Source organism: Carcharodon carcharias, chromosome 5 (genome assembly GCF_017639515.1).
Source record: "Carcharodon carcharias isolate sCarCar2 chromosome 5, sCarCar2.pri, whole genome shotgun sequence".
Classification (NCBI taxonomy): domain Eukaryota; kingdom Metazoa; phylum Chordata; class Chondrichthyes; order Lamniformes; family Lamnidae; genus Carcharodon; species Carcharodon carcharias.
The window spans coordinates 109352401-109380341 of record NC_054471.1 but is presented as its reverse complement, the minus strand read 5'-3'; the positions used below and the strand labels follow the sequence as shown (position 1 = coordinate 109380341).

Sequence of the window (27941 nt, the reverse complement as noted above, 5' to 3'; positions counted from 1 at the left end):
GATATTATCTAAGGAATGTGCTAATTAAGGGTAGAAAGCAAGACAAGCAAGGTACAGATAGCCCTAGTGGGCCTATCCAGCTCTACCTGTCCCACCACCACCCCCCCCACCCCAAACCAGCTTATATTTCACCTCTTTTCTATTTTTATTTAGTTCTGTTGAAGAGTCATACGGACTCGAAACGTTAACTGTGTTCCTCTCCGCAGATGCTGCCAGACCTGCTGAGTTTTTCCAGGTATTTTTATTTTTGTTTTTGATTATATTTGGTCTGCTAATCAGCATCTGAGAATTCAGACATTCTAAATCATAACGATGAGCAAGCTGGAACTGAATCCCCAGGAATGTTTTCTTTTGGGATCAACAGCACTTTGATTTTAACCAGGAACACTTTTAAAGTGTCAATGTCATGCCTCTTTTGCCTAACAGTAAATGTAGAGTTAATTATAGTAATCACTTGCTCATGTATTCACTTATCATTTGTTTGCTGCCATTATTTCAAATTAGTATCTGAATTGAAGTGATGATCAGTACAGATCAAAGCACGTGTTGCATCAGCATGACAAATTGGTTCTGTAACAGCTAATCTTATGGACAAAAATACCCAACTGCACTCTGCTCATTGGCACTTCAATTCAGACTCTAATTTTAAAAAGCAACAGTGGGTGAACCTGAATGGATCTTGTATAAAACGAGGAATTATATTGAAGGGAATGTGGTGGCATAGTGGTATTGTCACTGGACTGTCCAGGGATCCAGGATAATATTTTGTGGAACTGGGTTCGAATTCCACCATGGCAGATAGTGAAATTTGAATTCAGTAAAAATCTGGAATTAAAAGTCTAATGATGACCATTGTCGATTGTCGTAAAAACCTGTCTGGTTCACTTGTGTCCTTTAGGGAAGGGAACCTGCTATCCTTACCTGACTCTAGACCCACAGCAATGTGGTTGACTCTTAATAGCCCAGCAAGCCACCCAGATCAAGGGCAATTAGGGATGGGCAATAAATGCTCGCCTAGCCAGCGACACCCCCATGAATGAATTTTTAAAAACTCTCACAGGGAAACAAATGAAACAACCTGGTTTAAATCTGCACTGCCTTTACATTTAAAGGCAAAAACTCATAGGTAATTAGAGTCAATTTGCTAACCAGGTGGTGAACCCTCCCAGGCAAAATCAACAACGTCATAAGAACTCTATAATAGGAAGGGAGGCTCTTAAAGCAGTATCATGAAGTTGTTGGATTCATCCACAGACCAAATGATAGGTACCATATTAACTCATCTATTCATATATTCTCTAATCTGTACCACATGATACATCAACATACACAGTGAATGTATAACACCCAAATGGATAAGCTCAGATCTTCATACCAAGGAGGGTCAAGTGATATGCAGAACACAGCCAGAGATGATCAGTGAACAGAACATTATGTACACCTCAGATAATAGATTGATTTGGAAGCACAAAGTAAAGCACAGGGATTGGAGAACTATTAAGGGAGTTAATATGGGGAATAGGAGACAGACCTGCTCCTGCGGAGTCATCACGCATACACAGTCTACTCCTGATAATTCAGTCAATTTTTATTAAGTTATTTGAATTATGCAAGTAATTTGAATTAAATAACAGCAGTTGTAAAGAATGATATATCAAACAATTTGAATTAAGCAATTTTTAATTATGAGAAATCAACCTTATTCAGCCCTTACTCCAGTGAAAGATGTTACATACACCATCTCAAACAGGCAGTTGGCTTGGTAGTTGTGGCTATGGAATATTGTTGCAATCTATTCATACCATCAATTACGACAGGTCTCAGGAAAACTTGAAAAATACATATAGGCAATATTAAGGAAGGATTCAGAGCCCAGCTCTTCACTGCTATATGCCTTATCTCAAAAGATCACATCCACCAACAATGGTGAAGCACATGAGCAGCAGTTGCCACTTATATTGTCAACAGTACTGCCATAGAAGAGTGCACAAATGACTACCTCCAAATCCAGTAATCCCCCCGCCATTTGTACAAAGGACACCTGTGGCACCGATATAGGCACACTGAGAAAGTTGCAAAGACAGGTTGTAGCCATTACATCTCCTGGAGCTCATCAGGTAGTTAGAGTTAATTAGAGTCAATTTGCTAAGTTAGATCAGTGAACAGAACATTATGTACACCTCAGATAATAGATTGATTTGGAAGCACAAAGTAAAGCTTTAGAGACTCTAAGTAGCTAGCCATCATTTGCTTCCCCAATTAAGAGAATGCTTAAGGCGCAGAGGTTGAACTCAAGTGTGATAAATGAAGCATAAACACACACTGAACATGTATGCTCACCACATACATTCAAGCACAAAATTGGTTCACTTTAAATGTATCATGCAATCTGTAGGTCTTTCAGTATGCAAAGCAAAAGTGAAGCAAATTGAAAATATTAGATTCTTAGCAAAAACTAGACAGCTAAAACAACCAACTGCGATGCAGCTACAACACTGTGGAAGTGAAAAATCCTCTGCATCATCACTCTCATCAGCTAAAATTTTTGTTCAAATAACACTAGTACTGGCCAAAAGTTCAAGGATAGCTTTTTTATTTATATGTCTACCCAAGTAATTCTCCACAAGTTTCCAATAATTAGTCTTAGCAGCCCTTAAAATAATTTCAACTTTTTTTCCATTAATTTTAGCAAGGTGTACATTTTAGAGACAACACAAAAAATGGCTAACTCCCAAATGCATATCTTGTGTGATGTACATGTGAAGTCTTGGGGCCCTTCCTATTCCTGAAGCTTTGAAGCCCCAAAAATCTCTAAAATAAGTAGTCATAATCTTTTAATTAAAAGAAGGAATATATTTTAATGCACTTCCCCTGTCCACCTCCCTTCAATTTTGATTTGTTCTGCAACAGACAAGGTATTTGTTTTGAGCGGGAGTTGAAATGAAATCGAAAGCTTCTGAACAACTGGTAGTTCATCATGTTGTACTGATAGATCTTTTCCACTACTAGACTGTGCTAGCCAGCCTCAACATGTAACCCCATTAACTGTTAATTGACCACAAAGTAACCAAGTTATTCTTCAGGGAGCACACAATTGTTTGTTAATGCTATTAAGATCTGCTACCAGATATATCATGATGCTTGTTAGTTTAATATCAAAAAGGAGAACAATGTTCTTTACTAACAACACCACATTTATCAAACATTGGAAAGCCTTTCACATATAGTAAAATACTCTGAAGATGTTGTAAAAAGATTGTTTTACCATGCAAAGCTTGAATTTAATAACTTAAAATGTAGATTGACCATTCAGACATAGAAAAATAAAGCAAAACCTAACTTAATTAACCTAATACAACTGGTTACAATTCAAGTTCTGCAAGGGTGAATTACGATTTGGATCCTGTGAATTAAGGTTAAAATTTAATTAAGAAATCATTTCATTAGCTAGCCTCCAGTATTATGCTCCATTTGCACCATTCTTTCTTGTAAATTGAACCATCGTTGATTGCAGCCTTTCCTTTCTAGATATTGTCCCTACTCCCTCAGCAGCAGCATCCTAAAAAACCTGGCCCAGTTTCTTCACTGGTGCAAAGATTCTGTGATGCAACAAATGGCATTGGCACGCAAAAAAACTATTAAAGTATAAACATTCCCCTCTTAAAAATGAACAATATTCACCTGAACCAATCCTTTCTAATATTAAAAGATACTTACAGATATTCTCGAAAAAAGCTTTAAAATTCCCTTGGAATTAGTGCAGTAATAAAATTGTGAGGCCTCTGTGCTGGAGGCTAATTTAAAATGTTTGTTTCAATTTTAAAATGTTATGATTCCAGAAGCTATTTTAAGATAGCAGCTGCCTTAGACAGTGACACATAATGCAGACATGCCTACTTTTTTTTAATGATGTAAGTGCTTCAATCCATGTGACAAACACTTTTCAGAGCAAAAGACAAAAATTGAAATGGTCCAATAAAAAAGTCAGATCAGTTGGGAGTGAGAAACTGGAAGCCAGCACTCAGACTCTAGGTGATAGGTGCAAGGAGGCAGAACTAAACACATGAATGCATGTAAACACACGTATTTCAGTTTTTTCTCAATCCAAGAAATCTATGCTGAAATTGGGAAAGATAATTCAGTATGGTCTGAGCTTCAAGTTACTAGGAGATTCATAAAATGCAGCATCCAGTTAAAATCATATCGGAATCCAAGCAAAAATAACACTGCACTTGACTTTGGACATTATTTGTCCCCTCAATAACATATCATGCAATCACATTCTCCCACCTCCAAGTTTCTCAGAACATCTATTGCAAAATTCTTTGGACGAAAGAACAGCCACCTCAAACATCAGCTCTGCTTCTCTCCCCACAGATACTGCCCTACTTGCTGAGTATGTCCAGCCTTTTCTGTTATTAAATGCAGTGATCTTTCTTTGAATTGAGTCTACTGAAAAGACCACCTAGACTAGATCCCATGAACCCAGATGTTTAGCTGTAAACTTTTTGGTCCCCAAACACCAGTTTTCATCAAAAATCTTAGGATAAAATAAGCGCTTGATAAGTAGCAGTAATGAAAATATGAGACTCGATGCTTTTTTATGTTTCATTCACTGAGTACACAGTCTTCCACTCGGATCTAACTTGTTTCTCCCTAAAAGGGCAGATCAAGTTGTTAAAGTTGCACTTGACCCAAGTTCAGAATCCTTCTAATTTTGTATGATGGTATTAGAAACAATCAAATTTTTATCTGCATCAATAAGTTGCCTGTTGAGTTGCTCAATAACAGAGTAATTTTATCTCTTGGCCATTCTAGATCACCATTTATTTTTCATCTTGTAGCTTTTGGATAGCTGCAAATATGCCAGTGTTTTTCCAATGACAATACTGATATTTTATGGGTCTTGAAGTGCATACTTGGCCAAAAAAGCTAGATAATTAGCCTGCCTTTCTGGATACTATTGATGAGGCATAACAGCCTCCTAGTTCAAAAACAGTCAGCATTCAGTGGTTCCCATTCTGAGTATAATTCCACTGGACACCTGATTGAAGTGATGGGAGACAAACTGGATTAAAACCCAGTTCTGGTAAAATTTATATGTTGGATACATGCTCACTTTGAAAAAGGATACAAATGATATACGCATCTTATTCATTCACCTTGTTATTCAAAAGCACCTTTGGTCTTATTAAGGAAATTCTACTGCCCTGTAGTGTAAATTGGATCCTTCTGATTGAAGCAGCCACTTTGAGCCTTTTTATTCTCGTGATCTAAACCAGCTGATCCATAAAACAAAAGTAATAGAATTAAAGAAATTACAACATGGATGCAGGTTGTTTGGCTCAATCAGTCCACTTTACTTTTTATCCTCCACACAACCAGTTCCAATGCCACGTGCCTGCCCAGTTCTCATATCCTTTTATTCTCCATTCCTTCAACTACCTAAATCAATTCTTAAATGTCAGTATGGTCGCTGTTCCAAACATCAATTCTGCCAGGGCATTCCGCAATTCTATGTAAAAGGTATCTCCTGCTTGGTTTTAAGTCGTTTGCACAAAGTCTTACATCAATGTGCTTTGTTCTATACACTCAATCACTAGAAACAGTATTTTTAAAATTAGAGGTTTACCAATTTAACTTGAAACATACTAATGTAAGACTATCTATATTTCTTTTATTTCTAGTAATGTAAGCTTTTAGGCCAATACTAATGACCTTGAGACCTGAGTTCAAATCCCATATTTGCAGCTGAGGTTAATTAAATGAATCTGGAATAAAAAAATCTAGTATTAATAATGATGACTATGAAGCTAAAGTCCTCCTGAGAAGAAAATCAGCCATCCTTAGCTATTCTGACATGTACATGAAATCCTTGCCCATAGTCATGAGGTTGCCCTCTAAAATGGCCCAGCAAGCCACACAGTTGTACCAAACCATGACAACAGTCTAATAAGTATAAAACAGGACAATCAACTTGGTGTTGACCTAGGTACCAGACAGAACAGAGACACACTCAGCCCAGTCCGGCAACTTATATCAAAATTGGGAGGGCTGTACCCAAACTAATCATGCAACAGCTTCACATTCATATTCAAAGAATCATACTTTTTAGCCGATGTCCTCCATCACCATCCCTGGGTACATGTCCCGCTGGCATGATAGACCCACCAGAGGTGGCAGCACAGCACTGTTCAATTGGGAGGAAGTTGTCCTGCAAGTCCTCAGCATTGATTCTGGACCCCATGAAGTTTGATGTATAGGTCAAACATGGCCAAGGAAACCTTCTGCTGATGATCACCGTCTTGCCTCAGCTGATGGTTCAGTATTCCTCCATATTGAATACCACTTGAAAGATGCACTGTGAATAGCATGGCCACAACAAGCACTCCGTGTGAGGGACTTCAATGTCCACCACCAAAAATGCCTCAGTAGCAGATATTCACCAATGGTTGCAGTATTTAGTGCCACTAGCAACTCTTCAGATAATGATGCAGTCGGTGTCTGCATGCAGCAAGACGTGGACAATATTCAGGCTTGGGCAGATAAGCAAAAGTAGCATTCATGCCACACAAGTGCCAAGCAATGACCATCCCATGCAAAAAAGGCTAACCACCTCATCTTGACATTCAACGGGATCAGCATCGCTGAATCCCCCATCATCAACATCCTGGGGGTCACCATTGACCAGGAACTGAACTGGGTCAGCCACAAATTAGGGAATTGAGTAAAGAAACACAATAAACATGGGGAATTTTAACAACCCTTATATTAATTGGCCATAAGAGATAGGTGAAAGGGACAAGAGAATGGAGATCCTGCAAGATTCTTTTCTAATCCAATATGTAAGACCACCAAGGCAAGATTCACTGTTGGATCTAATAATGCAGAGTACTCTAGGAGACAGAACAAATAAGAGAAGCAAAGTCAGGAAATGTCCAGGCAATACTGACCATAATATAATACACTTTAAGATAATACTCGAGAAGGACTTAAGTATGACAAAGAACACATTGGAGAAGAGCCAATTAAGGACTCAGATGAGGAAAAATGGGAAGAGCCTTGAGTGGAGCATAAATACCAGCATGGATTGGCTGGGCCAAATGGCCAGTTTCAATGCTGTATATCCTATAACCCCGTGTAAATACTGTGGCTACAAGAATAGGTCAGAGGCTGGGCATTCTTCAGCAAGTAACTATACTCCCAACTCCCCAAAGCCTGTCCATCACCTACAAGACACAAGTCAGCAGCGTGATGGAAAACTCTCCACTTGCCTGGATAAGTCAGCTCCAACAACACTCAAGAAGCTCAACACCATCCAAGACAAAACAGCCCGCTTGATCAGTAGCCCATCCACCACCTTAAACATTCACTCCGTCCATGGTGCACCATGGGTACAGTGTGTCCCACCTACAAGAAGCATTGCAGCACTCACCAAGGTTTCTTCAACAGAATCTTCCTAAGCCTGTGACAATCAAGAAGAACAAGGGCAGCAAGCGCACGGGATCACAAAACCCTGCAGCTCCCATCCAAATTTCTCATCATCCTGAGGCTGAAATACACTGCCATTCCTTCATCACCACAGGGCCAAAATCCTGTAACTCCTAACCTAAGAGCTCTGTGGGTGTACATACCACAAGGATGGTAGCAATTCAGAAGGTTGCTCACCACCACCTTCTCAAAGGCAATTAGTACTGGGCAATATATGCTGACCTTGCCAGTGAAGCCCACAACCCCTGAACAAATAAAAAACATCAAGTGAGGGTTCTGTGCACAAAGTTGGAATTAGCTGGCAGTGGATACCACAGAATCAAAGCCATGCTAATAATTGTGGGTTTCACTTGATGAAATAATATGTAACAAGAGAAAAATCATTGATAAGATAGCAAAGCAAGGCAGTTAAACTGATCTCAAAAGTCTAATGATAACTATGAAACCATTGCTGATTGTCATAAAAACCTATCTGGTTCACTAATGTCCTTCAGGGAAGGAAATCTGCTGCCCTTATCTGGTCTGGCCTACATGTGACTCCAGACCCTCAGCAATGTGGTTGACTCTTAAATGCCCTCTGAACAAGAGTAATTAGGGGTGGGCAATAAATGCTGGCCTAGCCAATGATGCCCACATCCCATGAATGAATAATATAAAAATACCTTGTTCTTAAGGATACCAGCCTATTCACTAAAGTTATTCACTAAAATGTAAAGGCAGAGATCAAATTAGACTTTCCTGACCTAGAACTGTACTTTAACTTTTGGTATAATTATGCAATGCCCAAAATGTTTGAATTGTCACTTAGTTGGGGGGGGGGGGCGGCGCACACATTAAAAAAAGACTAATGAGCATTTGGATTCATTAGGATTTGATTGGTAGAATACACAATACTAAACTCCAAACTGTAATATCCTGGAGTCCCTCAACCATCAGTTGTGTTTTAAGTATCACCCTTTAAGTGTCTGTTTAAGTACCACTGCACGTATTGTACACTTACTTAATTCATGACTCTGTCTATTTATTTCCCAATACCAGATAGCATCCTGATGAATCCAAGCTATCCCCACTCAACAACTCTATCCTTTCAGCATGAAGATCAAAACTAAACACAAAACTCCAATTGTGGTTAGGCAAGAGTTTTATACAGATTCACCATTAATCTAGCGGCATCTGCTTTGTTCAGAAGGGTCAGTCAGAGCAATGCTCTGATTATACTAATAGACAACCCCCTTCATGCAAAATCTATGTACCATTTATCTCATAATTTAAGCTACCGGTGGGATTCTCACTGACTTAGGGTGCATAGGTTGTGCCTGTTTTCGTAAGATTAAACTGCACTTGTTTCCTTTTTCTCTTCCTTATAAAGAGAAATAAGTGAAGATGCAGAGTTTTAATTTTAATTTTGATTCTGGAACCATTCCTTCAGACTGGCAAATTGCACTTGTCACCTCACCAGTTAAGTGCCAGAAGGAAATCAGGGAATTAGAATATATAGCACAGAAACAGGTCATTTGGCCCAAATAAGTCCATGCCAGTGTTTATGTTCTACTTGAGCATCCTCCCATCTTTCCTCACCTAAATCTATCATAATCCCCCTCTTTGCTTCTCTCATATGCTGGTCTAGTTTTGTCTTAAATGTATCCATACTATTTCCTTCAACCACTTGTTGCATTAGTGAGTTCCACATTCTTACCACCCCTTGGGTAAATAAGTTCCTTCTAAATTCGTTCTTGGAGTTGGTGTCTATCTTATATTGATGGCCTCTAGTTACACTCTTTCCCACAAGAGGAAACAATCCCTCCGTATCCAAGCTATCAATACCTTTCATAATTTTGAAGATCTCTATCAGCCTCCTTTGTTAAGATAAAAGAGACCCGTCTGTCAATCCTTTCTTGGTATGTATAACCATGCATTTCTGGTATCATTCTTGTAAATCTTCTTTGTACCCTCTCCAGTGGCTTTATATCATTTTCATAGTGTAGACCAGAACTATTTGCAATATCCTAAATGTAGTCTAACCAATGTTCGAGACAGGTTTAAGCACAACCTCCCTACTTTTCAATTCTACCCCTCTAGAAATAAAGCCTGGTGCTTGGTTTGTTTGTTTTTTTTTTTAAATGCACTTGCTAACCCGTGGCAATTTTTAGTGATTGATGCATTTGTACTCAGATCCACTTGTACCTCTTCTCCACCCAGGCTTGCACCTTCTGAGTAATAAGTGACCTCTCTTTTCTTCCTACGAAATGTACTAACTCACATTTGTGTGTGTTGAACTCAATTGGTAAATAACTTGCAATGTCCTCCTATAATTTGTAGGAGTCCTCCTCAGTACCGCCTATCCCCCTCCCCCCTTGCCAATTTGGCATCATCCCCAAATTTAGAATGTGTTTTTGATTCCAAAGTCCAAATTATTAATGTAAATTGTGAACAGTAGTGGTCCCAGCAAAGATCCTTGAGGGACATCATTTCTCACCTTCTGCCACTTTGAATAATTATCCTTTGCCTTGAAGCCAGCTAGCAATCTATTATGTCACTTGTCTCGACTCCAAATTTGCTAACCTTATTCACTGGTCTATTATGGGACACCTTATCAAAGGTTTTTTTGAAAATCTAAGTAGATTACATCTACTGCATAACTATTATCTAATCTTTGTTGCTGCCTCAAAAAATTCAATAAGGTTGGACAAACAAGATTTTCCCTTTGAAATTCATGCTGACTATTCATTTATCATATTTTACCTGTATAGATGTCTTCTATCCTCTCCTTTAGTAAGGATTCCATTATTTTTCCTATCACCGATGTTAAGTTGATTTGTCTATAATTGCGTGCACATTTTCTGTCCCCCTTCTTAAATATAGGAATTACATTAGCTATCCACCAGTCCTCTGGCACTACACCTTTTTCTAATAAATATGTGTAGTAATGCCTCTTCTACTTTTTCACTAGATTCTTTCAAAATACTTAAGCAGCAATTCAACTGAACGAAGGGTTTTATCCCCTTTGAATTTTAGTTTATTCAATACATCTCCCATTTTTTATTATTTTAAATGCACTTATATTATTCAATATTATGTCTACCTGTTCTCTGGTAAATATCGAAGCAAAATAATTTAATAGCTCTATCACAGCCCTATTAATTGATGTATTATCCTCTCCATCTTTTAACAGTCCTTCCTCTTTTTTACTGATGCGCCTATAAAAATTTAAAATTTTATGTTCCTTGATAATGAACATCCTAGTTCCTCTTTGCCTTCCTAATTGTTTTTGGACTTCTCTAATAAGCTGTTCATATTCTCTCTTCCCCTATAAAAGTATACCTCTTTCCAGACCGTCAATTATTCCCTCTTGTCTTTATTCAATCATGGAGTCTCAGTAAAGTTTAACTTCTTCTTTCCTTTTAGCAGAATACATTTTTCCTGCATTCTGTTTAACACTGTTAAATGTTTCCCATTGTTGTCCTGTAATGTTGTTTGCCAATATTCTTGCACATTTTATTTTCCCATGTTCTATTCTCAGTCCCTCAAAATCAGCTTTTCTACGAACTGTTAACCTGGTTTTCATCATACTTATGTCCTTCTCTATCATCAGCTTAAAGCATATGGTATTATGGTCACCATTGCCTAGATGTGAACCTACTTTTACTTCTCTTATCTGCTCAATTCATTCTGCATTATTAGATCCAATTGTGAATCTTCCCTTGTTGGGGTTTTTTGGCCTGGATCTTCCCATCAGCAGTGATAAATCAGTGCAAAAAAAGTATGTAAATACGCGGTAACCAGCCCAAGTCTACACACGAACAAGCTCCATGGGGACAATCAGCGAGGGCTCCCAGAGCCATTTTTGGTGAGCCGGAAGTTCGGGTTCTGGTGTAAATTATCAGGAATTCAGTATGTAAGTGTTATGAGAACCCTATTCTCGTAGGTCTGCATATATATCTATTGAACACAGATGCATGAAGTTGCTTTTACAAACTCATAACTATATGAGTTGATTAAAAATCAAATTGTCTAAATAGACTGGCTTATTGAAGATAGAATATCTTCCATGGTACGCATTTCAGCACAGCTGAACAGTTCTTTTATCCTCTAAATTGTGTTTGCCTATTAAGTTACTGTGCATTTATAAATACAGGGGCACTTTTGGTGAGCCATAAGTTCAGCGTTCTGGTGTAGGTCAGCTCCCCAGAACTTCCAATACCATTATGGTTCTCAGTAGTGGTGAACGCTGACTGGAAGATCTGCACTATAGGGTTAGAAAGGAGTCCTGTATTCATTGTAGGAACTCCATTCCCTTATCCCCCCTCAAATTTCCTTATCCTTTTTAAAACAGCTTGCCTAACATCTGCTGTCAAGAAAACACTAGAGTCTATAATTAAGCATAAGGTGACTGACAACTTTAAAAAGTTTCAGCTGATCAGAGAAAGCCAGCACAGGTTCGCAAAGGGTAGAGGTCATGCCTGAGAAATCTGATCGATTTTTTTTGAGGAAATAACTGAAGTAGTAGACAGGAAACGTCAATGAATGTTATTTATGTGGACTTCCTCAATAAAAGCCTTAACCAAAATTGAAGCTTCTGGAATCGAAGGCAAATTTAGTGACATGCTTAAGAAACTGGTCCGGCAGCAGGAGACAGAGTAGAGATAATAGGTCAGTACTCTCATTGACAGTATGTGACTAATAGAGTTCCACAAGAATCCGTGTTGGGGCCTCAACTTATCATTTAATTTGTGAGTAAGTATGGTGATGAGACAGAAAGCTATATATCTTGAACGTTGCTGAAAAGAGACATATGTTGCTGAAAGTTTGTGTCATGTGCTCATCAGGACAAACGCAAATCATAACAATTTATACTACAGGAGAAAAGGGTTTGGCTTTGGATTAGTTGGCAAGATTACTGATTGGCTGAGGCATTACCATGAAGAAAGCCAACAGGGAACTAGAGGCTCCCCAAGCTCCCGGGTATTTCAAAAAATGCACAAGACTTGAACATTTTCTTTTTGTTTGCAAAGAATGGACGCCTGTGTATGAATGTCGCTTTTAACAAATGTCATTGAGCCATGTTACAAGTTCAACTGATTCTCTTAAATTGTTAGTTATTGCAGCTATTAGCACACCAAGAATGTTCAGCAAATGCTGCGCAATCGCAAAATCACATCCAACATTAGACATTTTGTTTTAGGTTTTGTTAGTGGTGTATGAACATATGAAAAAAAGAGTAGGCGTTCGGCCCCTCGAGCCTGCTCCGCCATTTCATAAGATCATGGCTGATCTGAAAGTAACCTCAAATCTGCATCCTGCCTATCCCAATAACCTATCACCCCCTTGCTTACCAAGAATCTATCCACTTCCGCCTTAAAAACATTCAAAGGCTCTGCTTCCACCGGCTTTTCAGAAAAAAAGAATCAAGGACCCTCAACCCTCAGAAAAAATTTTGCCTCATCTCCATTTTAGTGGGCAACTCCTAGTTCTACATTCTCCAACAAGAGGAAACATCCTCTCCACATCCACCCTGTCAAGACCCCTCAGGATCTTATATGTTTCAATCAAATCGCCTCTTACTCTTCTCAACTCCAGCTCATACAAGCCTAGTCTGTCCAACCTATCCTCATTAGGCCCATTCAGGTATTAGTCTGGTAAATCTTGTCTGAACTGCTTCCTTCCTTAATTAAGGTGACAGTACTCCAGATGTGGTCTCACTAGTAGGCATAACCTCCCTGCTTTTTTGTTTCAATTTCCCTTGCAATAAATGATAACACTCCATTAGCCTACCTAGTTACTTGCTGTACCTGCACACTAGCATTTTGAGATTCATGCACTAAGACACCTAGGTCCCTCTGCATTCCAGAGCTCTGCAATCTCTCACCATTTAGATAATATAGTTCTCTTTTATTCTTCCTGCCAAAATGGACAATTTCACATTTTCCCCACATTACACTCTATTTGCCAGGTATTTGCCCACTCACTTAACCTATCTCTATCTTTGTGTAGCCCCCTTTTGTACCCTTGACAACTTACTTTCCTGCCTTTGTGTCATCAGCAAATTTGGCAGCCATCCCATCACCCAAGCCATTTATATAAATTGTAAACAGCTGAAGTCCCAGCATTGTTCCCTGTGGCACACCACTCGTTACATCTTGCCAAAGTGAAAAAGGCTAATTTATGCCTTCTCTCTGCTTCCTGTTAGCCAGCCAATCATTTATCCATGCCAATATGTTACCCCCTATACCATGAGCTTTTATTTTCCACGATAACCTTTGATGTGACACTGTATCAAATGCTTCTGGAAATCCAAGTACAGTACATCCACTGGCTCCTTTATCCATAGCAGGTTACTTTCTCAAAGAACTCCAATAAGTTAGTTAAGCATGATTTCCCTTTCAACAAAACCATGTTGACTCTGCCTGATTGCCTTAAACTTATCCAAATGCCCTATAGTTTCTTTAATAATAGCTTCTAGCATGTTCCCATGACAGATGTTAATCTAGCTGGCCTGTAGTTTCCCGCTTTCTGTCTCCCTCCTATTTTGAATAATGGAGTTACATTTGATATCTTCCAATCTAAAAGGGGCCTTCCCTGAATCTAGGGAGTTTCAGAAAATTAAAACCAATGCATCAAATACCTTACTAGCCACTTAAGACCCTAGGGTCTGTAATATCCACCCCCCCCACCACCCCCCTATCATGACAGGCCGAGGGAAAGGCAGCAAAGGGCTGGGCAAAGGGGGAGCCAAGCAGCACCGCAAAGTTCTCCGAGACAACATCCAGGGCATCACCAAGCCGGCCATCCGCCGCCTGGCCCGGCGAGGAGGCGTCAAGTGCATCTCCGGCCTCATCTACGAGGAGACCCGGGGGGTGCTCAAGGTCTTCCTGGAGAACATCATCAGGGACTCGGTCACCTACATGGAACACGCCAAACGCAGGACAGTCACCGCCCTGGATGTGGTCTACGCCCTGAAGCGCCCAATTTTCCAATGCTGAGCTCCATGTCAGAGACTTTCATATAGGGTCATAGAGTCTAGGTACACTGCAAATTAGCCCCTTGGAACTTTAAAACTCCTGGGCAATTACAGCATAAGTATGTGCACTAGGACTTCCATAGGTTCCAATATGCAACAAACTTAAATCCAGATTTCGCTGCTTTGGCCATTGGAATATTCTAAATTGACATTTCTGTGCAGTATGGAGAACCTACTTAATTTGGGTGTGTTAACTTTTGAATGAGAAAGGTGAGGCCCCATCTGCCTGCTTGGGTAGATACAAAAGGAGGCCGGGAGTTTGCCTTTGCCCTGGCCAGCATTTATCCCTCAACCAATGTCACCAAAAAACAGATGATCTGATAATCACTAATTTCAAAAGTAATTCTTTGACTTAATAAAAGGGCTGCATTTGCTGGTACTGCAACTACAGGAGGTACACTCATCACACATGCAGTCACAGCGCCTGTGGTGTCACTGCCAGCGACATAGCAGTAGCAGTCTCATTCTGATCCTTGGCCACATGGTTGGTGGGGGGAGGCGATCCGGTTCAGGGACCAATGTTTTGTTTAGGATTAAAAGGCCAAGATTCAGGGCATCTGTTTTTGGAATAAAGCCACAAGATTCCATGAGTTTTGAACAAACTTTACTATACAAGTTAAGGAACATAAAACAATTTACAATATGTATCATATGTGTTTACATTCAAGCCAAATATGAGGTATGTGAGAGTTAACAGGCGAAATGTGGTCCAACAGGCCACACTACAGAGTAAATGACAGAAGCAACCAAAACAGTCTCCAAGGATTTCTCAAGGATCCAACCAGACTCCAGTGGATGCTAAGTCAAACAGTCTCATTGAAACTGTCTCTCTCACGTGTCATCCCAGTCTTCACATTCAAAGATCTCTCCTTGGGATTCTCTCCAAAAGTCACTCCATTCGGACGACTTTAATGACTGCCCACCCCACAGGGTTTCAATCTCGCCTTTGAGATTCCTCCTCCCTGAATTCCAAAGTACATTCAAAGACTAGTTCACAAGCACACTTTCAGATCTATGGCTGTGCCAAGCAGAACACCACTGCTCCAAAGGGGTACCTTTACCCCAGCGGCCCTCTTAAATTCTACTCACCGCAGCCCTTTCTCTAACTTTTTAAACTTAACTGGGATCTGTTCTGTCCCTGTGACATTTGCAGGCTGAATCCTCTAACTGACTGCCTCAAGAAGTCACAGACCCTTGAACAGAACTAGTGACCTACCAAAGTACTCTGAGGGTTCTACCATTGTTACCAGGCAGGAGCCAAAGTAACAATCGTTGTAACATTTAAGGTACGGGTTGTTCTAGTCTCCAGACTGCTAATTTAGTACCCAGGGACACAAATATCAGTGTTCTTTGCAGGCTGTCATGAAACCTCTCAATCGCTACCCCACTCCCAATCCCTTGCCACCTTGCTTGGCATATCGCTCACCACCCCTCTTGTTAACCCTCTTGCTGCCTTACTCATGGCGCATGAGATAGGAGAGAGACGGACGAGAGGGGTCAAGGGCAAGGCAGCAGCAATGGAACAGGGTGGCAAGGGGTCAACAAGTATGAGGCAGCGAGTGGGGTGGCAAGTGTTCAAAGTGCGCACAATTATGACATCAGTACACAGACTGGGTGCCAACTTCCTGTTCCAGTTTGGTGTCAGGAGAAAGTGTTCACAAAGGTGCTACATAATTGCAAGTTCCTTTCTTCTTTCAAATGGGGAATTAGAGTTACAAACTCATCTCCTATTGTTCTGAACTACCAAAGCTCTTTTCTCAAATTCTTAACATAGACTTGCAGAGTATTTCTCTTTAATTCATTACTTTCACTTGGTCACTCATTTCTTTCAACAAGCTCAAGGATAAAGAAAACTGAGTACGAATGCAGAAAACATATTATCCCATTCAACTAAGTGCTGACTACAAAATAGAAATTCAACATACCAAGTTATCTATCCTTCTAGACAGATGTAACTAGTGTTTTCACACCAGAGTGTATGTACTGTGTCAGATCTGGGGAATGAAGCAATTTTCTGTGATTTTAATTGCCAGTATTCAGCACTCTCATCAGTCAAATGTTTGAAATTTTCAATAAAAATCTTTCTGCCCCTAACAAGTTGCATTAACCTCAACCACAAAGAAGTATTTCTAGCTACCACAGCATGACAGTTCCTTTTCTCTTTAGAACACATCAATTGTCCTTCTCTGGACAAGTGCCAAGTTTTAGCAGTTGGTACCGTATGCAGCCTGTCTGTTTGGGAACTGATTAAGAATAGTCAACATTGTTGGATTTGACACATTAGCAAGCGGCAGCAGCAGGGGCAGGAGACAGGAGACAGATTTCTTCAACACATGTGAAAGAACCCATTTTATCAATTACATTTTTCTGCTCCCAAAATAGACAAATAAATACAATCAAACCTCCAAAAATATTACTGATTTTGCATAGCTCAAATACATTTGGTCCTGGGTCTCTAAAGCAATAGTTAGCCTTTCATATTGATCACACTAAAAAAGCGGGAGGCCTGCTACCGGTTACTGGAAGCACACAGTTATAGTTTGCTCAGCCCATTAAAATTTATATTCTTGAAACAGTAAAAATTGGAGCTGTCCATGGGCAAGTATTGCAGACTGGCACACCCAAGGATTCAGGACAATGTGCTGAAGGACACACTGAAGCTCGAGGTAGCTAGCACAAAAGCTCAATGGAGAAATGCCACTAAGGTCCACCAAGGTGCTGGAAACCGTGTAAAACCTATCAGGCTGCATGAACCAGAGAAGGTTGTACTTTTAAATTTCATGTCCATTGTAAATATAACCTGTAATGGCAAGTGTAGTGAGGCAGCTCATCTACTGTTCTGAAAAAAACTGGTCTATTATTGCATGTTAAACTTTTCAAATTTGCACTTATATAACATACTTTTACAAATTTTATGAAAGGTATATTTTTGAAAAATGTTGGACACAAACTGTTTTAAATATTTTTGAATACTATATTGTTCGTAGAATCCAATACTTGCAATTTTGCCACCAGCATATTATGGAACACCTAAATAATAAATACAAATTTAAAATAATATCTAGTGTTACAACATTGAAGTGACGACTAGAAATTTGGAACTTCATGTGCACTGCTATAGGATCTTCAAATCAGTCTCACCACTATTATCTTCTATTTCTTCAAACGGTTACACACAAAATTCTCTAATAAACTGTTAATACTGAGACCAGAACACAAATCTCCTGGTCAGGTTTTCCACTTCTGTACTCACCAACTGTAATGGCTTGTGCATTTGCAATAAAACATCATGGGTTTGTCAAATTTAATGGAGACCACGATTTGTGCTGTTTTTCTGAGAAAGCCTCCAAGTGGCAAAACGTTACCTTATTGACTAATTATTGCACGCTTTTGTGCATGCCGATAAAGATTAATCTGGAAATGGGCATTGCCAGCTACCACAAACTGTCAATTGCAGCATGATGCCAAACATCTTCTCCCCTTCAGCATTCAGAAAAGACCATTCCCTCAGTGGCACCTGGTCCATTCCACAGGTATGCCCAAGATCCCACCCTTTCCTACAGTACCTTTCATGCATGCGCAGGAGATGCAACACCTGCCCTTTTACCTCCTTTCTTCTCAGCATTGAAGGACATGAAACAGATGGCCTTGATGCACAGAAAGAATTAGTTTCCTTAAACTATGACACACGATCAGTTTGGAGAATGTTAACAACTGGACAATGTCATAAGTCAACTGCAATTATGAATCACCATCAGTTCCAGGCAACAATGGAAGCAGCATTATCAGAACAGTGCTATAAGCTAAACACCAATCACTGAGGGAAATCACCTTATCTTCTGTTGTGTAAACAGTAGAGGAGGAGATAAGGAATTGTCTTTGACTTTGCGGTTTTGCATTGCTCAGGGGATTGAAAGACCAAGATAAAGAGATATGAAAGACCAGGTGATGATCCAGCAGGCTATTAACTGAATCTAAGCCTAAAGTCCAGGTATGAAAAGGACAACAGTGAAGCATGGATGCTGCAGTCAGGTGAAGGAGGTTGGGGACTGACCATCTCCAGATCCAGAACTACTATCAACACCAGCAACAACCAGCTGCTTGGGTGATTGCAAGTTTCAGTTACTTCATAAAGGGATTTGTACTGGGGTTTTGCTGGTTTAATAAACTAAGAAATTTAAGGTTCAGCCAAAATCTGTTATTCACATGTATTTTGTTCTTGCAATTCCGGGGTCCAAGAATCACCGTGAGGAGGAAGGGAATGGAATACCTTATATCATTCAAGGCCCCAAACATTCCTTCCAGATGACACTGCAATTTATTTCTACTTCTTTCAACTTGGTATACTGTATTGGCTGCAAACAGCATGGTCCCTTCTGCCTTGGGGAGGACAAACACAGGCTGGACAGCAGCCATGCAGAACCCCTCTGTTCAGTCCACAAGAGGCTCCTTAGGCAGCAACTTCCAAATCCACGACTGCTACCACCTAGCAGGACAAGGGCAGCAGATTCTTGGGAATACCACCACCTGGAAGCTCTCCTCCAAGCCACTTGCCACTCTGACCTGAAAATATATCGCCATTCCTTCACTGTCACCAGGTCAAAATCTTGGAACTTCCTAACAGCACTGTGGGTATACCTACACCACATGGACAACATCAGTTCAAGAAGGCAGCTCACCACCACCTTCTCAAAGACAATTAGGGATCGGCAATAGATGCTGGCCTTGCCAGTGATGTGCACATCTCAAATGAATTTTTAAAAAGCTTCCAGTCACCTCATTTTAATTTTCTACTTTGCTCGCATTCTGATCTTTCTGCCCTTGGCCTCCTGCAGTATTCCAATAAAACTCAACTTAAGCAGAGGAAGTGCACCTCACCCTTAGACTCGATAATTTATTGCCTTCTGGAGTCAACAACTGTAGATTGTATCCTCTGACCCCATTTTGTGTTTTGTTTTCCTTTGCTGGTTTGGTTTTTTTCCCCCCTTTTGTTTCCCTTTACTTCCTTTCCTGTGCTTTTGAATGGCAGCTGTTCATGATCCTACCAATCATACATCCTTTACCCATTTTTATTTCCTTTACTGGGTCCCATTACCAATCCCTTTGGCCTTGCAATACAAAACTTTTGTCATTTAATCTCTCCTGTCCTCCATCCAATGGCAGATCTTCCCTTTAATTGTTCTTCCCACCCTCTGCACTTTCACATGCTCAAAACTACTACACTTGTAATTTCTCCCAGTTCTGAAGAAAGGTAACAGACCTGAAACGTTAGCGCTGCTTTTATCTCCACAGATGGTCAAGATTTTTTTTAAAATTCAGTCATGGGATGTAGGCTTCGCTGGCTAGGCCAGCATTTATTGCCCATCCCTAATTGCTGTTGAGAAGGTGGCAGCGAACTGCCTTCTTGAACCACTGCAGTCAATGTGCTATAGGCACACCTACAGTGCTGCTAGGAAGTTCCAGGATTTTGACCCAGCGACAGTGAAGGAACGACTTGGAGGGGACCTTCCAGGTGATGGTGTTCCCTTCTATCTGCTGCCCTTGTCCTTCTAGATTGTAGCGGTCGTGGGTTTGGAAGGTGCTGTTGAAGGAGCCTTGGTGAATTCCTGTATCTTGTATTATGCATCGTTGGTGGAGGGAGTAAGCGTTTGTGGATGCATTGCCAATCAAGTGGGCTGCTTTGTCCTGAATGGTATCCAACTTCTGAGTGTTGTGGGATCTGCAGTCATCCAGGCAAGTGGAGAGTATTCCAACACAGTGTTGACTTCTGTCCTGTAGATGGTGGACAGGCTTTGGGGAGTTACTCGTCACACGATTCCTAGCCTCTGACCTGCTCTTGTAGCCACAGTATTTATATGGCTAGTTCAGTTCAGTTTCTGAAGTAAAGTATAAAGTAAATCAAAGAAGGATTAATATTCAAGGACATCTTAGAGCTGCATCAGGTAACCAATACATTGATAACTGATGAATGGAAACACATTACATCAGAACTCTAATTTAAAGGCCCTCTTAGTTCTTTCAGGAATATTTACCATGATTAATCTGCCATCAAATCACAACCTTCCAGGGTGTGGTACTCATTTATTTCTACTGCTCTCTCATACTAGATTGAATAAGGGAAGACCGTTTATTTTGATTGGCAAGTCAGTGATCGAGAGTTATCAATTTAAATTTGCCACCAAAGCTGAGGAAAAGTGTACAGTGAAATGTCCTTAGCATAGAATTCTGGACCAAAATCAGTAGTCAGCTATTAACTGTTGAGTTCATGAACATTTGTGGCAGAGTAAAATACATGGCTATAGGAAGGACCAGAATAATAGGACTGCAATAACCAGGAGTATGCAAAGACACAATGGGCTGAATGGCTTTTTTCTGTTAAGTGTCTTTGGTTTTAATAGTTCAGCAATCTTTTCCATAAATTGCTCTGCTTTCCTCGTCTCCTACCCCCCAACAAAATTGATGAATCAGAAAGGAGGTTTGAAATTCAGCTCAGACTCAAATAAGGCATCAAAGCTGTACACTGTTGGGTTCAACCTGAACGAGCAGCTGGGAAAGGGGATTGATAGAAGGCTCAAATGCAAGTATCTGGCAAGAACTGAAATGGTTTCAGTTTTGCCAATAGCAAAGTAAAGGGAATTCTGAAGTATCCATGACTTGCTGCCAGGCAGCAGAGCAACAGTCAATGAGCAGATCATAACCGAAGAACATTACAGGGCCTTTCCTCAGTTAAACTTGCATTTCCAAATCTGCACATGTTATCATCAGCAAACCTCAACTATTCATCTGTAACAATTTACAAGCTGGCCAAACTAAAGAATATAAATGTTATACTCTTATCATGACATTACATTCAATGGAATGCACAAAATGATCTACAATACCAGGTCAATGCACGCTGACCAGCTGACAAGTTCAAGAATTATTTAGTTTTATCAACTGCTACAGATATTGCAAAAGAACATTTTGTACTGAAAGGATGTCACAATTTGGAGTTCTTTGAAAATATATTAAATATTGAACATAAAATGCAAGTTATCTTCAAAATAAAAGTACTGTATACACACTTTTTACATAAAGGTGTTCCATTGAATAACTATAGGTTTAAGCCAGAAAGGGCATCCCTTTGCACAGCTTTGTTGTGCACTACAAACATTACTGTTTTCCAGTCAACCCTTAAGGAACACTACTCATAGCTCACCATACCACGTGCAAATGTTTGTTCTCAGGCTAACAAATTGTGGTAACAAATTATATCAAAGATACAAACACAGATGTACATCTTCCTCAGCACATTAGCAAACATGTTACAACACAAAGATATACCTCCCCTTCAAAATTCTGATGTAGTCCATAGGTTTGTTTCTCAAACTAAATTAGCATTCATGTTCTCCTATTTCCATCCCTGTGCAACTCCCACACATTCAAAGGAACAAAATAGCACTTAACCATCGAGGCTCAAAGCATCGGCTCCTGTAGCTTGTCTCATTTCCCTGTCTAATAGCACCTGGCCTCTTCCTTCCATAGGCAGAAGCATTGGGATGGTGGAAATAAGCAATGAGGCAAGGGTCAGAGTGAACAAAAACAAAAATACCTGGAAAAACTCAGCAGGTCTGACAGCATCTGCGGAGAGGGATACAGTTGACGTCTCAAGTCCGCATGACCCTTCATCAGAACTAAGAATATAGAAATGAGATGAAATATAAGCTGGTAGAGGGGGGTGGGTGGGACAGGTAGGGCTCAGTAGGGGGCCAGTGATAGATGGAGGCCAAGAGACTACCAAAGATGTCATAGACAAAAGGACCAAGGGCTGTTGACGATGGTGGCCCCTACCAAGCTCTACTTGTCGCCCCCCCCCACCGGAGGCTTATATTTCATCTCATTTCTATGTATCTTAGTTTTGATGAAGGGTCATATGGACTGGAAATGTCAACTGTATCCCTCTCCGCAGATGCTGTCAGACCTGCTGAGTTTTTCCAGCTATTTTTGTTCTAGATTTCCAGCATCCGCAGTATTTTGCTTTTATCTAAGGATCAGAGTGAGTTAGGGAGGAATGTTCAGTGGAGAAGGTTAGAGATACAGAGTAGCAAGGGAATGCAAACATGGGTAGGAATTGTAAAATGGATGCATTTAGATAATAGGTGAACAGAACTTTTGCAGTATTATATATGGACAGAGTTTTGGAGGAGTTATAGTTTATGGGAAGTGAAGAATAGGAAGCTGTCCAGAAGAGCATTGAAACAGTTAACTCTGAAGGTGACAAAGGTGTGGATGAGGGTTTCAGCAGCACATGGATGAGGTAAGAACAAAAAGTGGCAATGTTAACGTGCTGCCAGTTAGCAGTCGTTGCAATTGAGAGGATATGGTGTCAGAAACTTGGCTCAGGGTCACGTAGGAGAGTATGGGTGCCCAGAATGGATCAAGACTGAGCTGGAGGCCTGGGACAAAGTGGATTTGGTGATTAAAATAAGGAGTTTGTCAGGGGAGCTCCTTGCTTGCCTTACATAGAGGTTTTAAACTTTCTTCCCCACCCATCCCCAGAAGACTAAAAGGCTGGGTATAAAAATTGTTCCTCAAACCTCTGCTATAATTATATTCAAGTCCCTTTGATCAGTTACCATAGGGCCATCTGGATATGCAACTAAATAGTAACACCAAAAGCATGTCAATAACTATTTGAACCCAAATGGTGCTCCACGTTAGTTTTTGATGAGCAAGTTGAGTTGTGCAATATAGGCATTAGAATGAAGAAACCCATTAAGGTAAGAACCGCTGTACAACCTGCTGCTAAAGTACTTGTGCAAAAATCCCCAAATTTACATATACTTTATACTAGAATTAGTTATGCAAATCAATGGAGGTCAGCACACCTTGCGTGGAATATATCAAGACTAGTTAGTTCTAAAGTTCTTTAATAACCTGCTCACTGACACTCAGTTTGGGTTCCTCCAGGACCACTCAGCACCTGACCTCATTACAGCCTTGGTTCAAACATGGAAAGAACAGCTGAACCCCAGAGGTGAGGTGGGAGTGACTGCCCTTGACATCAAGGCAGCATTTGACAGAGTGTAGCACCTAGGAGCCCTAGCAAAACTGGAGTCAATGGGAATCAGGGGGAAAACTCCCCACTGGTGGGGTCATATCTAGCACAAAGGAAAATGGTTGTGGTTGTTGTAGGTGAATCATCTCCATTCCAAGACATCACTGCAGGAGTTCCTCAGGGTAGTTACTTATACCCAACCATCTTCAGCTGCTTCAATTACTTTCTTTCCATCACAAGGTTAGAAGTGGGGATGTTCACTGATGATCGCACAATGATCATCATCATTCACGACAACTCAGATACTGAAGCAGTCCATGTCCAGAAGCAGCAAGACCTGGATAATATCCAGGCTTGGGCTGACAAGGGGCAAGTAACATTCGTGCCATACAAGTGCCAGGCAATGGCCATCTCCAACAAGAGAGAATCCAACCATCGCTCCTTGACATTCAATGGCATTACCATCACCAAATTCCCAACTATCATCCTGGGGGTTACCATGGAAACGGAACTGGACTAGGCACATAAATACTGTGGATACAAGAGGTCAGAGACTAAGAATCCTGCAGCAAGTACTCATGTCCTGACTCCCCAAAGCCTGTCCACCATCTACAAGGCACAAGTCGGGAGTGTGATGGAATACTCTCCACTTGCCTATGTGTGAGTGCCGCTCCAACAACACTCAAACCTTGACACCATCCAGGGCAAAGCAACCCGCTTGATCAGCACCCCAACATTCACTTCCTCCATCACCGATGCACAGTAGCAGTGTGTACCATCTACAAGATGCACTGCAGGAATTCATCAAGACTCTTTAGAGAGCACCTTCCAAACCCACGACCACTACCATCTAAAAAGGACAGGGACAGCAGATATATGGGAACGTCCCTGCCTGGAAGCTCCCGTCCAAATCACTGACCATCCTGACTTGGAAACAGATCACCTTTCCTTCACTTGTCTCAGGGTCAAAATCCTGGCACTCCCTTCCTAACAGCAGTGTAGTGTGTCTACACCACATGGGCTGCAGAGGCTCAAGACCACAGTTCACCAGCACCTCAAGGGCAATTAGGAATGGGCAATAAATGCTGACCTAGCCAGCGACGCCCACACCCATGATTATTCATTTATTCGAACAAAAATTCGTTTTCCTCTAAAGCATCAATTTGGTTAAATACATAATTGGTTAATAAACAATTAAAAGTAAATGAAGGTCAGCAACAGGGAAACGGCGACACGCTACTGCGAGAGAGATAAGTTCCAACTTTTAATGCATAAAAGGTTATAAAACAAGACGTACACCCGAACGATTCCGGAGCACTCACTTTCGTCCTGCCGTTAATATTATAGTTGCCCAGTTTGCCGTTGCAATGCCTGATCAGATCGTCCATGCTGTTCATCAAGAGCCCGATTTGTGTGCAGCCGGACTCCTTCCCGTCCACCCAGGTGATCTGATCACCCCGGATGTCCCTGGACGAGTCCCCTTTCTGGTTAACCACCTGGCCGTCGGTGAAGCGGCCACTCTGGTGCAGTTCCTTCACCTCCCTCAACACACTGTCCCCCATCTCCTCTCCCAGGAAATTGTCCACCAAGCAGATGCCGTGCTTGTTCATGCACGGCACGATGTACTCCTGCACCAGTTTCTGGAAGCTGCCGCCGCTTCGTCCATGCGGCCCCCAGTGACTCCGGCTGTCGATGCCGGCTCCGGATAGGAGATTGGCCGTCGTCGTCGCCGCCTCCTCGCTTTTCTCCGCTGGCTGCCCGTTGACGGAGGCCGGTGGCAGGGGCTTCGGAGGCGGCAGCGGGTAGTGGTTGCTGTTGGCCGAAGCGCTCCGCGTGTCCTCGCCCTCTGCTCGGCCCTGTCGCCTCGCCGCCTCCTTGCAGATCTGCTTGTGCTTTTTCCAGTCCATTTTCTGGTGCTCTTTACTGCAGTAAAACGACCTCTTACAACCCCCGCAAAGCAGTAGCTTCTCCATTTTACCGCACAGGCCACAGCTCTGGTCCTGCTCAACGGTCGGCGGCAGCGGCGGAGACTCGGGCGTCGGACTGCTCTCGCTAGCCATGTCCGGGAAGGAGGTGGGGACGTGGAAGGGGAAAACAAGGCAAATGAAACACCGACAGATCGAGGGAGGAAGGGGAAAGGAGTGAGACGGGGATCGGGAGAAGGGGGTGGGTTGGGGGGGGTGGGGGGGTGAGGGGGGGGGGGAAGGAAGCCTCCACTGCTGTTCCTTCGGTAGGAATGACTTTCTTGCCTCCGCCTCTCACCCCTTTCCTCGCGCTTGCGCGCAGATGGCCGGCTCAAGCTGGTGGCAAGTTGCCAGTCACGCGTTGCTTAGCTGGACCCTGCTCGCGGGTCCGGCCACACACCTTCGCCGCCCCTCCCCGGTTTGACTGGCCGCGAGTAGAATTCAAACTCTGACCACAACTGTCTCGCGCTTGGAGCGTGACAGCGAGAGCTCGAGCAGGTGGGCTGTGTTTATGTGTTGGGGGTGGGGCATAGAGGGGTGGACGATTTTATCTCCGCTTTCCCGTCCCTGTTATCAGCGTGTTAAGTTCCCGTCACCCGGCCTTCCGTCGGACACCCTTTGCGGGCTACCTCATACCATATCTGATCGGCTGAAGCGAGAACGTTTATAGCCGCCTTCCTCTCTCTCTCAACTCTGTATTCCTTTCCTTTCAAGTGCCTCACTCAGATTCGCCTCAGACATGTGGCGGGCGGAGCCAATTCTCCTCACTCCCTCAAGTCAAGCAGGTTTCTCTCTCCATAAATGCTGCCTGACTGGTTGAATATTTCCAGTATTTTGTGGTTCTTCAATCCCCCTCCAAGCTGTCACAGAGCTTTATTTCCCTTTGTTCTTGGTGGCTCCTTTCCGAGCAGAAATCATTATTGATAGTGCTGCTGCCACCTTTGACAAATCTTATTTGTAGTACAATCGATAAGTAATCATACCGCTTCATATATTGTGTGTGTATGTATATATATATATATATATAATTTCCAAATGACCAATACAGGTCAAATGACAAAAAGAAACAAGAGGGTGGGGGGAAAAGAAACACAAAATAACTCGCTAATCCAAAACTGTCTTCAGTCATTCAAGAATGACCCTGAAACAAGAAACACCATGGTCAGATATCAGAACTCAAGTCTGACATTTGTATGTTTGAAATAGTGTTCCAAGATAATGGTTACTCTAAGTTTGAAATAGCGTGGAAATTGGCGAATGCGAGCAATAGAATATTAAGAATCGCATGGGAGTAATGAGTGTAAACTCAGCCTTGGCTCAGTGGTATTTTCCCGCTTGATCCAAAGGTTGTATATAGGTTTACGCCCCACACCAGAGACTAGAGTACAATCTAGGTTGAAAATGCAGTGCAGTACTGTAGGAGTGCTGCCTTATGAGCGGACCTGTATTTTGCATGAGGGATTAAACTAAGGCCTGGTCAGGAGGACATACAAGATCCCATGGCACCATTTTAAAAATAGGTCCTAGTTAATATTTATTCCAACCAACGGTTATTGAAAAGCACATGGCTGTTATCTCATTGCTGTATGTAGGATCTTGCTGTGTGCAGTGACTCAATTTCAAAAGTATTTCATTGGCTGCCAAGTTGATTTTAGGATGTCATGAAAGGCACTATTATAAATACACGATTTTTTTTCCTTTATTCTATATTAAAAATTGTCTCAGGACTCTAAAGGTACTGTGTGTGTAGATGCCTAAGTGCATAGATGACTAACTTAATGTTACAAGATAGTCACCTTTAGGAAAAAGTACTAACTTATCTTAACTAGAAAGCATGATTTTGAGATAGAAATTAAAATTTCAAAGTGTAGGATAGGCAGACAGCATTTGGAAAAAATACATATAATTCTCCATCTTTAAGACCACCTTTGAAATCAATTTCTCTAACCAAGCTCTGATCACCCCTCCTTATATCTTCTTTGGTTCAGCATCCTTTTCTTTTCATTTGTATCCATGAAACAGTTTGGGAAATTCTTTTATCCTTTTCTATCTTAAAAGTGCTCTGTCAATGCAAGCTTTTATTGGTATAGTATGATATCCTGCACACTTTGGCACAAAAACAGACAGAAAAATAAATAACTGTTTAGATCTTGGCATCAAAATAATAATAACAGAAAATTCTGGAGTTGCTCAGCAGATGTGACAGCATCTGTGGAGCAATAAATAGAGTTAATGTTTCAGGTTTATTTACTCATTCTTGGGATGTGGACATTGCTGACATGACCAGTATTTATTGTACATCATTAATTACCCTTGAGAAGGTAGTAGTGAGCCACCTTCTTGAACTGCTGCAGTCCATATGGTGTCCATACAGTGCTGTTAGGGAGGGAATTTGCGGATTTTGGTACAGTGACAGTGAAGGAATGTTTCA

General features: G+C 41.4%; 1 protein-coding gene across 12 annotated transcripts in view; it reads right to left on the bottom strand.

Annotated features, from left to right (window-relative positions):
• egln1a (egl-9 family hypoxia-inducible factor 1a) overlaps positions 1–25717 on the bottom strand; it is a 99785-nt gene extending 74068 nt beyond the window's left edge. For all 12 annotated transcript variants that reach the window (XR_005943112.1, XR_005943108.1, XR_005943109.1 and 9 more), the window contains exon 1: positions 24869–25717. Coding sequence is in view for 5 of the 12 variants with exons in the window: in XM_041188629.1 (XP_041044563.1) it covers positions 24869–25606 (738 nt within the window). In the remaining 7 variants the exon portion in view is untranslated. The remainder of the gene's footprint in view (positions 1–24868) is intronic.
• Positions 25718–27941: the final 2224 nt, after the last annotated feature.